Consider the following 12,888-nt stretch of genomic DNA (forward strand, 5'->3'; position numbering starts at 1 on the left):
ACAACCTGTATGTTAGAACCTACACCGACTAAACTACTGAAAGAGATGCTTCCAGAAGTCATAGATCCTCTTCTTAACATCATTAATTCGTCTATGTCTCTAGGATACGTACCAAAAACCTTTAAGCTGGCTATGATTAAACCGCTTGTTAAAAAAACGCAACTTGATCCTACAGAATTAGTCAATTACAGGCCGATCTCAAATCTACCTTTTCTGTCAAAGATACTAGAAAAGGCAGTATCCTCACAACTGTGTTCCTTTCTTGAAAGAAATGGTATCTGCGAGGATTTCCAGGGAGGATCTAGACCGCACCATAGCACGGAGTCAGCTCTCATTAGAGTCACAAATGATTTGCTCTTATCATACGATCGTGGTTGTATCTCTCTATTAGTGTTACTTGATCTTAGTGCCGCATTTGACACCATTGACCACAATATTCTCTTAAATAGACTAGAAAACTATGTTGGCATTAGTGGAATTGCATTACCATGGTTTAAATCATATTTATCTGACCGCTATCAATGACAATGCAGTGCTGAAGTGCCAACTAGCCTCTCCCTATGGAGGATCCCTTTACCACTCTACAGATAAAGCGTTGTGGAATTTTTCGGTTCGCGTACCTACCCAAAGTGATAAGATAAAATAAAATTCTGCATCAAAATTTATAGACAAGACAAGTAGTTTGTTTAGGCATGGTTTGTAAGGAATTACAAACCTGCGCACATATATTCAAACGCACATAACTATAGAATCGATTCTTAATGCGCATGTGAACGCCATCAGCGTCTATCACAGGTTCACGTTTAAAGTCTGTTTAGAGAGAACGGTATCGTCTTAAAGCCCCTAATTTAATAACAAATTATCATTTAGACGGAAGTGAATCAATCAAAACTAACTTTAGCTGGAAAAAACATTTTTCAAGAACCACTATAAAACCAAACCAATATCTGTTACCTTAAATTATATGTTTATCTCTGTAAAGCTGCTTTGAAACAATCTACATTGTTAAAAGCGCTATATAAATGAGGAGGATGATGGATGAAAAAGAAAAGCTGTAAAATTTACAGTAAAAAGGCAGCTGTTGCCAGCACTAGATGTGCTGTGTTTATGGTACTGAATTAACAGTAAAAAGCTGTATATAGTATTTAATTATGTATATTTTAGTGATGTAAATGATAATGATAATGGTTAATATTCTACAGTAATACAATCTTCTTTTTTTAACCTGTGGATTATACTGTTAACCACCGTAATAATACATGAATTAGGGTTCATCACAAGTAGCCTTTCCACACGCTAAGGTATATACTAATTTCAATCATGGCAACATTCAAAATAGTTTAGCATGTTATTGATTATTGCTGTTGCAGCTGAGCAAGTATAATGCAATAAACATTATTGGCAAAACTTTTTGATATGTATAAAGTGCTTACAAATCATTTGCAAACTTTATAATTTATAATTAACTCATAGTTCATTGTGTTAATTACAGTGACAAATAATGAATAACTTACCATTTGTATACAGCCCATTAATATATTATCAATGTAGAGACTACAATATATTAACTATGAATTAACTATAAACTAAGTTTGTTAATGATTTATTAGTACTTTATTATTGTATATTTAATTATAAAGTGGTACCAGTAATTACACTATTTACACAACATAAGATGTACCATAAAACCCTAATGTTTGGAATTGGTAAAATAATTAACGAGATACAATCATTTAAACAAAATACCATAAAATGTAGTGTCATACATGGAATTCTGGGAATGTCAGTTTAAATTTTTTCACTGTAGATTATAAGATTACTTACAAAATCTGCACATTTAACAATATTTTATTACGTAAAATGTCCCGTAAGATCTATTACAACTTTTCACCATATAGTAAGGAAATTTGTTGTTAACCAATTATCAGGTTTTACCGTTGTATTTTTACAGTGTTTTACCATTAAAATAACAAACCGTTTTTTGTTTTGTTTTTTACAGTTATGTGTCAAATAAAGCTGGGGAACATAGGACCCTTTAAATCTATAAATATGTTGTGGATAAAAGAGCTTTAGCTTTATCTTTAGCTTGATGTTGCAGGCACTTGATATTTGGTCTCAGTTTCCAGCAGAAAGAGTGACCTGTGCAATAAACGTATCATTGGGTCATTTTGGGATTGTAATGTGATTTAGAATCTGATATGAATCAGAACCAATTCAGATTAAATCGTGTGGTGCTTAAAGTTCAAAGATGTAAAAGAAAAGAAAAGAAAAAGCAAAATTATCTTCATTTGGAGGACTTTCTTACATTTTAATATACAATTAATTGGGATTTATTTGATCAGTTAATCTGTATATTATGTAAAACATTTCATAATTTTTAACTGATTGACAGCTTAGTCAATATTCATTTAAATTCAGTTTGTTGATTTTAATGAAAAGACAGAGTCCTTACTGAGTTTCTCGATATTGGGGATCACAGCACTTCCTCTTTTCATGTAAGATGCACGAAAGCCATCAACAGACAACATGATGACAGGGGGCCGAACGAACCTAGATAAGCAGAAGCATAAATACACCAAATACAAACAAAATAAAATTAGGATTTGTTGCTAAAATTTGTCCTTATTTCTAGTGGACAAGTGGTCTTTTATTTGAATGTTCTTTTTATAACAGCCTTCCTTAGGAATATGTTTAGGCTCAAAATCTCACACTTAATGTGCATGCATTAATTATAACATTAATTGTCATGCAATCCACCCAGCAGTCCTCCTGGATAGGTGTTGTCACACAGAAGTGAGTGTGATGTTTGTCACTGAAATCACAAATGTGTCTCTCACCCGGAAGGACACTCATGGTTTTTAATCTCTTCACACTCGTCCTGTAACCAGGAAACATCACCTAACAGAGAGAGGAAGTCAGTCAGTGATGCCCCAGGTGACAGTCATACATATGCAAACATGTCTAATGTTTAGGCAAAACGGTGCTCTTGTTTTACAGTTGCACTTGAAATATACCCATCCCCACCTTTTTAACTGTAGTTGGTTTGACAAATATCAAATCATTATGGGAGCAAATCTTGATAACACCCTGGCAGTACTTTCGGTTACACTTTAGAATTCTGTTCAATCATTGATGAATACATACACAGGAACAAAAAAGTTATGCATTATTAACACTCCAGTTAAAACTATTAACAAACAAGGATATAGTAATACTTGAGTCATTACTAGTGGGTTACCATTACCTCATATTATTAAGCATTATTCATGTTAATTATGAACCTGTATATAGTAGTTCTATAGTCTTCAGTGAGGTATGAAAAATAGTAGTTACTGATTAGCTAATAGTGAACGCTATAACTTACAAACTCGTTAATTAGAGTTTCTTTTTAGTTAATAGTAGTTACTGGAGTGTTAATAATGTGTTACTCTTTTGTCCTGTGTAGTTATTCATTAATGAAGGAACATTATTCTAAAGTGTTACCCTACTTACTAGTTACACAAGTACTGTGCCTAAGAGCTTGATGGGAATTGACCAAAATATACATGATGGGCGTTCTAAAGCAAAAAGTACAGTAATGTATTTGGCAATACGTGATAGGCACTTTTAAATTAAAATATTTTCTAAGAGTGGTCTGTCTCCTCCACCTTAAACTAGGTTTGCTAAACTTTCTGCAAATTACATTAAAATGAAATACATGAAAGCCTCCCACCTTTGCAGAGAGACCTGTAGTTGGAGCAGCAGTCTCCTTTGGCCATGCAGTCCTCTGAGCAGTGACAGGCATGCTGCACATTACGAGTTTCACCACAGCGCTCTTTACTGCACTCAAACCCTCCCACTGAAGGCACAAAATAATGAAACCTTTCTCGTAGACAAAATAAACATAATGCAAAACTAAAGGAAACTGTTACAGTAGCCTGGCACAAGCAATTTAAAGTAAGCCTGTCCTTAGACAAAGACAAAAAGTCAGTGGGGTCCAAAAGTAAACATACTTTAATTTGAGAACCATGAATTTAAGAACTTCTTAGTATTTGGTAGACAAAAGTTTGTGCAAAACCTGATGAATCCATGTTATCCAGCATGATTTGAGAATGTTTCAAAATAGCATTTTGTGCTTCAATGGATGCAATTAAACGTGACCATTTGTACAAGTTTCAAAAATGTGCTTATTTCATTATTGACCTAACATTGCAACATTTTTTACGATCTAAGTGCATGGTCAAAAGCGCACGGCACAAGTGCACTTAGGACGTGTCCGAATCCACTTTTGCTAGTTAAATGACTGGAAAAATGGTATAAAAGGGTTGTCCTTATTCTCTTAATGATTAATGGGTGTGTTTTGGCCGTAATGTGTAATAAACCAATCAGAGTCTCATCTCCCGTTCCCTTTAAAAGCCAGTTGCGCTCATGCCATGGCGGAATTTGAAAGCGGAAAAACCGAACACTTATCTAGCGAGGAAAAGGATCTGCTCATTCACAAGGTTAAAACGCGCAAGCAGACTATCTACGGGACAAAGTGTACGCACGTTGTGGACCTGCCTATAGGCGCATATTACTAACGAAATCTTTAAATAACAAAAAAAATACTGCGCCATTGACTTTAGACCAGGATTTTGTTGGTCAATGGCGCAGTCGATTTCAGTTGCCTCAAAATAGCAACGTGCCAACAATGCGCCCGAACACACCTCATTTTCAGACAAGCAGCCCATGGGCGCAAATGCATTTGCTATTTAAACAACATGGCGCAGGACGTGAAAATAATAACTGCGTCGGACTGAAACTAGCAAAAAATACTTGCGTCGCAACTGGCACTGCATTGTGCTGGTTGTATGAAAAGGCCCTCAGACTTTGGACCCCACTGTCTATCTCGTAACTGAAAAAAAAATATGTAGATAGGGCTCACCTGTTTTCAGGCAGTGCTCATCAAAGTCTGAGCAACACGTATTGTATGTTTTACACAGGTTGTCACAGCGACAGTTTGGGGGTTCTGCTTCCACTAGTTCAAAGCACCTGTTTTTGCAGGAACCTGATAGGCTGTTAAGAGGATGGTCAGAGAGAACTTGGGGGGTATAAAGATCAAGAAAGAGAAAAAAAGAAGATAGAAAATAAAGATTAAAGAGAAATTTTAGATCTAAAAACACACACAACCAAAATCAAACGTTTGTCATGCATGTGCAAAGACTGCTCTGCTTTGAAGCCTAGACAAGCATATGCAGTTCAATTACTTCCACCAGTAAAATCTCAAAAATGGGTCAAGGAGCTGAAATGTTCTCTGTACATCTCAATATTGACTTAAGGGTAAGGCAAAGCAAATATTTCCTTAATTTTCGATCACCAGCTGAGAGAGTAACAGAAAGTGGCTGTTTCATTAAATGTTCCTGGCTCATTACTACTAGCCTACGTGAACTGACTGACATGAAGGCTTGATTAAAAAAAATGCAGACCATTTAAACTAACAAATGACGCTATGAAGTTAAATTGCAAAATGAACAATGAATCATTGAATACTGGATAATGCAAGGTCAAATTATTTCCTTTCGTTCAAGCTCGATTAAATTCTAAAAGCTAGGCTACAGAAACAGTCTTGACATGTTTAGAATGGCATCAGTTGAATTGCCTGGTACATAAACAGACCAAATACACAGTGATGCTGTCCAAGATACACAGCAAAACCAACTTGAGTGAAACCTCTATAATATCACACGGGCTGGACACACGTAGCTATTACATGCATGCATTTAACACATCAACATAAATGTACATTTCATTACTTTTCTAACTAAATTTCTAACATTTTTAATATCTGAATGTACGTTAACTAGTGATCTTTTAATCATTAAACTTTGTAACTTAATTAGCATATTCCAAAGGAAATACTTAGGAAAGGAAAGTGTAAATACAAAGGAAATACAAAGGAAAGTGTAAATAATCTGGGTAAAGGAGGTAAAGGTAATTTTAAAGCAGTTAATGCCTACTTTGATTCATGAAACAGTTTGTGTAAGACTGTTAAATAACAAAAGTAATCAACAGAGCTGCTCAGCCATGATGTCAATTTTTAGGCCAAACATGGCCCTTGTTGCCATGGGTTCCCTCAGGAATTTCCTGAGTTTGCATAATAGTTGTGATAAATATAATTGTGATAAAAATAAGGTTCATAACATTACTTAGAGACTTTCACATTTAGTTGTACAACATAAATTAAGCCATCATACGACAAAAAAAATATCAAATAATTTATTTTACTGATGCCTCTTTGTGGCGAGCAGCCGTACAGTTCAGTCTACAAAATATTACAAACACGTAATTACAGTTGATTATATTTTGAATTTCTATCAATTTAAATATCTGTAAAATTTTCTTTACGTTTAGCTATCCGTAAATGTCCCAATAGCATCAATAGTCTTGGACTTTACACTGACGCTTAGTTTGTTTATTAACGGCTGCCACTTGAAGTTGTTTGTTCATGTTTAGTTTTTTTTTCCTTTTCATCCATGCTTTTCTAATAATATACACATACTGAATGTAGTTGGACTAAATAATGATTGTTTTTTTGTGCGCTGTTGGTGGCTTGTGTTTTTACCAAGCTGGCTCATTCATTGCCTTGGAATATGAGCTCTCTCCCTGCAGCTGTATTCTTAATCTATGTATGTGTGTATGTATCTACATATCCAATATGGTAGACATAGTAGCCCATAGAAATAGCTGCTAATGTAGTATATATGTAAGTTATAGATATCTATGGAAGTAGTTCTAGTAGTAATTCCATATGACACAACTGGTCATTTTATGTCAATATGGCAGCACCCTTGAGGGGGTGACCCACACCCATTAGAAACAGATTTTTCTTCATTAGAACACTTTTATTTTAATATTTTCCTCATCTCATGTGACTGAACATCAAGTTTTGCTTATTTCTTCATATTTCATATTTTTAAATGAAAAAAATATATAATAATAATACTGAGTATACAATTACAAATTGAAGCTATGTCTATTCCCGGTTTTCTATGGCTTTTGGACATCATACAGTTTAGAAAATCAAACTTTGATTTGATGACCTTGAGTGCCAATTTAGAAAGTAATGTGTCCCCTTGTTAGGGACAAATGAACAACAGTTTAAAATGCTTATGATTCTAATCATAAGTAGATTATGTGTATCATTGTGCAGATTATCTTAAACAACTCTTTTTCCTAAAAGAATATCAGTTAATAAATTATCGGTAACACTTTACAATAAGGTTTCATTAGTTGACATTAGTTAACACAAACTAATAATGAACTGCACTTCTACGGCATTTATTAATCTTTGTTAATGTTAATAATAATTTGTTACATTTATATAGCGCTTTTCAGGTACTCAAAGTGCTTTACATGGAAGGGGGAATCTCCTCAACCAACACCGACATTAATACCAACTGCTAATGTTAATTTCAACATATAATACATTATTAAAATCAAATGTTATATTTGTTAACATTAGTAAAAGCACTGTGAGCCCTATTAAATTTTTTTTTAATTATTTTAATTATTTAAAATACATTTATTTCATACAATACAATATTAACATATTTATTGACATATCGCTTGAGACTTACCGACAAATATTATAATTAAACTTTATTTGGAGTTCTTTACTGCACACTTCTTGATATTAAGCCTTAAAATGTGTTAAACATTACTATTAGTAAGGATAGTGTGATCTCTGTATAATATCAGTCTTTAAATGTATTTAAATATTTAAAGTGTAGCCTACCTACAGAGTGTACATTCTGACTTAAAATCAGCCAATGCAAAAATAAGCTAACATAAAAGATTTATTAAATAAAGAACTGCTTGGTTTTAAAAAATACGATTTTTTTATACTAACTTTTTTCATATTTTCCTCAACAAAAGTGGACGTATTGAGGTTGACCAGATCAAATTTAAAAGATAAAATTGGTCAAATATAGACTATTAAAATAGAGGATCTTACTCATTTTTCCAAGTTGTTATCCCTCCTAAGAAGTAATGGATGCTTTATAATATGCCATTTCATTTTCCCAAATTTCAGTAGAAGGGAAAGTAGTCCAAAGTACTATACTTGTGTGTACTAAAGGAGAATAAACTGAGGGACAAGCTAATAACCTTTAATATAATTGTTAAAATAAATGTAATAATTGAAAAAAACTATATATTAGAGAGAATCATTACTGATATATCAAACAATGCAACAAAAATGGGGGAACAAATTCAGATATAGGAAGTGTTGTAGGCCTACGTATATATCATAAAAATGGAGCTCCAGCTTCAGGACAAAGGAAAGATTTTTGGTTCAAAAGGCTGTAAAAAAAAGTCTAAAACGTTTTTTTTTAACACCTTCATTATTGCTTGGAGTTCAAATAGTGTTATTTAGGGCTAAGATTGCTTTATATTACAAAGTAATTTATATTTAAAAAAAAAATTTGTTCAATATTTTAAGTAAGAACAAGATATTTCCTGCATGAGGACACAAAAGCCACCGAATCTATTTAGGCCTATATTATATAGTAGGCATATATGTAGCCTATATAAAACACATTCTGAAGAAGTATAAACCTACATCCAGAGAAAGACTCATCTGATGATCCTGCCTTGTCGGACCGCCTGGCCACATAAGCCTCACAGACAGTGCACCGCGAGAGAAAATACATGACGGAGAATACCTGCGTACAAACACACCGTTAGAGAAGACATAACGGAGAATACCTGCGTAGACACACCGTTAGAGAAGACATAACGGAGAATACATAGGTATATAGCAGCAAAACACACTAATTCAATCTATGAATGAGGTAGTAGAGGTTGTAAAATAATGCAAATTTAAAGCGCCCGTCAGTTAATTTAACATTTCTATCAACATATAGGACGGTAGAGAAGACATGGTGCAAGCATTTTTCTAGACTTCTTGCATTGCGAAAAAGACAATTGAGGTTTCCAAACCTAATATTTATATTTTCAACAGCCAATTAACTGCCTTTTAAAAGTTTGCATGCGACTGTTAAAAGAAAAGACCTCTATATGCAATAAAATGGCGTTATAATGCCTTTGGGTCAAGGCATATTATTTAATCACATCTATAAAATGTAATAGAAAAGTCAGCTAAATGTATAACTAACTCATTATAAAGAGAACACAAAAACGTACCGTACCCATTTCAGTTGCAGCATGGTTGATGTGTCTGGTCCCTGACTCGCTGCAGCACTGAGTGAGATTCACATGTTTACTTTACCCTCAACCAATACACACAAGGAAACATGAACTAACGTCACATCTGGCAAACATATGACGAATTACAATGAGAGCTTTTAACAGCCCCCACAACACTTAGCATTGATATCAAGCAGACATTTGACCCCCACCCCCACGAATACATGCAATTAATGTTAACATTAAGATTCCCTTTTTGGTTCTCAAACTGTAGCAGTTCTAGTTACCTGTTTGTATTTGTATTCAACAATGAGTTATTATTGGGCCCAAATTATTTCGTAGTTAGGTCTAAAAAGATTGGAAACTTCAGAAGGAAAAATAAGTGTTTTAGTAAAATAACATCATAGTGGCCTGTAGGCCCCTAAACAATCATGAAAGTAAATCATAACAGAACATGGAACTTTTTTTAAGTGTATTTTGTAATTATCTGGGATACTGATTGACATGTTTCGATAAAGAGTGAAACTCCACAATGAATAAAAAACAAAATGGAAACTGATTATGAACTACATTTCAATACACATAGCATTTTAACTAGCTAGGAAATTAAACTTAGCTAATTTTTCTTCTTAATATCAGGGTACTCAAAGCATGCATCCCAAACACTCATTTTAATAAGCTTACAATTCCTCACCACATGTATAGATGTGTGTGACTGAGAAATAATTAAGACAATTACTTTTTTTACCTATTTATCAAAACGGTGTTCCAGTTAGAGATAATTTTTTTTTTTTGGTGGCCAAAAACCCCCACAAAGATGCAAAGTTTATTCAACAAAATCTCTTTATGGATTTATACAATATAAAAACAAACAAGTGAACAAAAAAACATAGTAATTGCAGTACTGAATTATAAAATTCCTACAATAATGAAATAAAAACTGGGCTGGGGTGTAGATGTGAAACTGGTAAAAAATGAGTTATGGCTTTAATTATTACACTTTCCAATTAACAGGAAGTTCAGTGAAAAGTACTACTTACATTTACTGTATTCAAATAACCCATGAATACATTTCCTATTTAAAAGATTGCCCACCTTAAGTAAACCATAGAGACCACAGAGTGAAATTTTCCCTCATAAAAGTACTTTCAGAATGTTGACATTTATCTTAAGATACAGTGGCAGGGTTGAACCCTAGTGGTCCTGGGTGGTGAGAGTCAGTGGATCTGTGTGTGCGCGGTTAAGAGGGCATAAACCAGTCAGCTTTACGTGTGATCAGATGACACTGCAGAACAAATTTTTCCTTCTCATGTACGGCATGTTAGGTTTTTACAGAGATGTGAAACAATACAAGATTAGTTAACTCAACATGAACATTCTGATTTACATGAAATATTTTAAAGTTTTGCATGAACTATTTACCTATTGCATGTTGGGTGATATGGCAATCCAGCCTTTAGAGCACTGAAAAATGGGTGAAAAAAAATATCAAAATTGTATTAAAAAAATGTGCATTTTAATGTTAGTCAGGACTAGGACTATTAGTCAGACAGAGATGGAGAACGAATGGAGCGGCCACTGGCAGGGCTGTTACTAAAAGCGTGAGAATCTCTGTCTTTATCTTTGTCCTTACTCTCATGCTTGTGTTTGTGTTTATGTTTGTGTTTGTGCTTTTTCTTCTTCTTCTTGTGCTCATGATGATGATGATGGTGGTGGTGGTGATCTCCATATTTGCCAGATGTGCTCTCTTTGCTCAGTGTGGGCATGGGTGTCCCTGGCATGGACAGAATGGCTTGTTCTACTGAAGATGGTTCCTTCCCTATGAAATTGTGAGAGAAAAGTTGAAGCAACATAAAACACATTAAAACTAAATTACGCTAAATTACCAGATTTAATTCCAGTAAATAAAAAAATTGCTTTTCACACAGTCAAAAGTATTCCATCTTTTTACCCATACGATACCATTCACACATCACATCAGCAACATGACTATAGGCAGAGATAAATTTAAAGATCAGACTTATTCTACTTAATAGCTATTTCCAAAAATGTGCCTTGAGTGTGTTGTGTATTTCTGTCATGCCTGGAGTTGAAGGTCTCTCCAACATGTTTAGATGGTGGTAGATGAATGCCTGGCTGTCATGAACTGTGTCCATATCAATATCTTCCTCCTCCTGGGTGAGAAGACGGTAGTTGAGAAACATTGCAAAACGAAGCCATATATTTTCAGTTTTTCTTTTTTCTTGATTACTCACTCTGCTCTTCACTGGTGCTTTAGCACTGGGCTCCTCTTGCATAACTTGTCCAGGTTCAGGAGATGAACCTAATGGAGTCTCTGCCTTCCTCTTTAAACCCTGTGGGGCCATGGCCACACCACTCAATGCTGGCTCCATGGTAACATGCTCCTCCTCCAGCTGAGGATGATTAATAAAAAAAGAAAAAAAAAAGAATAAGCACCTCAGGGATTTTTAAGGTTATTAACATTCCTCAAGCATTATGGTTGGTTTTTCTTTTAAACTACCCAAGACAGGGGTGTCCAGTCCTGCTCCTGGAGGGCCACTGTCCTGCAGAGTTTAGCTCCAACCCCAATTAAACACTCCTGAACCAGCTCATCAAGCTCTTACTAGGCATACTAAAAATATTTAATGTCTATTGACATTTTATTTTTAACCTTTAAAAATCACTTGATTAAATGTGCATACGTTTTTTCTAGTGCTGTCAAGCAATTAAAAAAAATAACTAATTAATCTCACATTTTTAATCTCACCTATTCTAACATTAAAATGTTAATTGAAATTATATTTCTATATTGAAAATGTTCACATTGAAATGTAGAAAAAAACAAATATGGTATATTTTAAATGTATGATTAATTGCATCCTTGCGAATGAAGGCCAAAATCACAGCTAATGATGGAAATTGATATTTCTACATTTCTGGGGATGAAATTAATTAGTAAGTATAGCAATTCAACAATACAGTATGACCGTGAGCCATCATTTTTAGCATTTAATAGGTTTATGTAAAGTTCACTTAAATTAAAAGTTATATTTTTTACAGCCTATTATAATAAATGTCACATTTAACTGTGCCTATATAGCAAATATAATAATAATAATTTGTTACATTTATGTAGCGCTTTTGTGGGTACTCAAAGCGCTTTACATGGATGGGGGAATCTCCTCAACCACCACCAATGTGCAGCATCCACCTGGATGATGCGGCAGCAGCCATATTGCGCCAGAACGCCCACTACACACCAGCTTACTGGTGGAGAGTAGACAGTGATGAAGCCAATCAGTATATGGGGATGATTAGGAGGCCATATGTAGTTACAGTGTGATGTAGTTACATTGTACTTTCTCAAATAATCACTGACTAATAGGGATGGGCAAGTGTACACGTGACAAGTGACAGCGAGGATCGATCATTAAAATGATGATCGCTCTGACTTAAAATATATTTCTCTTTTTTTTCTGATTGGTTATTGCGGCATTTTGGGCGTTTCCTGAGGTCTGATTTGGATTTGTTAACATTAGACAGCACACCTTCCAGACCGGTGAAATAAAGTGAAACTAGATTAGAAAGCGCGCGTGCAGTGATACCTGGAATCTCTTTGATCATGAAATGCATTTAAGTGCAAGATCTGCAGCGCCAATTAATCAGATACAGCACATTATAATGAGAACACGATTGTAATAGAATGTTGTAAATTCTCTGTGC

At 34.4% G+C, this 12,888-nt stretch overlaps 2 protein-coding genes across 7 annotated transcripts in view; both read right to left on the bottom strand.

Moving 5' to 3' along the window:
- Positions 1–9,374, bottom strand: part of enpp2 (ectonucleotide pyrophosphatase/phosphodiesterase 2) — a 49,418-nt gene extending 40,044 nt beyond the window's left edge. For 2 of the 3 annotated variants that reach the window (XM_077207254.1, XM_077207244.1), the window contains exons 1-6: positions 9,168–9,374; positions 8,579–8,681; positions 4,904–5,059; positions 3,713–3,838; positions 2,838–2,898; positions 2,453–2,550 (exon numbers count right to left, since the gene is read on the bottom strand). In XM_077207254.1, coding sequence (XP_077063369.1) covers positions 2,453–2,550; positions 2,838–2,898; positions 3,713–3,838; positions 4,904–5,059; positions 8,579–8,681; positions 9,168–9,185 — 562 coding nt within the window. In that variant the 5' untranslated portion in view covers positions 9,186–9,374. Of the gene's footprint in view, positions 1–2,452; positions 2,551–2,837; positions 2,899–3,712; positions 3,839–4,903; positions 5,060–8,578; positions 8,682–9,162 lie in introns of all 3 variants that reach the window. The other variant, XM_077207263.1, reaches the window with a different exon arrangement.
- A 616-nt stretch (positions 9,375–9,990) lies between these two features.
- taf2 (TAF2 RNA polymerase II, TATA box binding protein (TBP)-associated factor) overlaps positions 9,991–12,888 on the bottom strand; it is an 81,469-nt gene continuing 78,571 nt past the window's right edge. For 2 of the 4 annotated variants that reach the window (XM_077207335.1, XM_077207327.1), the window contains 3 exons: positions 11,421–11,579; positions 11,249–11,339; positions 9,991–10,984 (listed from right to left, as the gene is read on the bottom strand). In XM_077207335.1, the coding sequence (XP_077063450.1) occupies positions 10,707–10,984; positions 11,249–11,339; positions 11,421–11,579 (528 nt within the window). In that variant the 3' untranslated portion in view covers positions 9,991–10,706. Of the gene's footprint in view, positions 10,985–11,248; positions 11,580–12,888 lie in introns of all 4 variants that reach the window. The other 2 variants (XM_077207332.1, XM_077207326.1) reach the window with 2 other exon arrangements.

The sequence above is a fragment of the Siphateles boraxobius genome, unplaced genomic scaffold (genome assembly GCF_051911475.1).
Source record: "Siphateles boraxobius isolate OS27281-9 unplaced genomic scaffold, OSU_SipBor_1 12, whole genome shotgun sequence".
Classification (NCBI taxonomy): domain Eukaryota; kingdom Metazoa; phylum Chordata; class Actinopteri; order Cypriniformes; family Leuciscidae; genus Siphateles; species Siphateles boraxobius.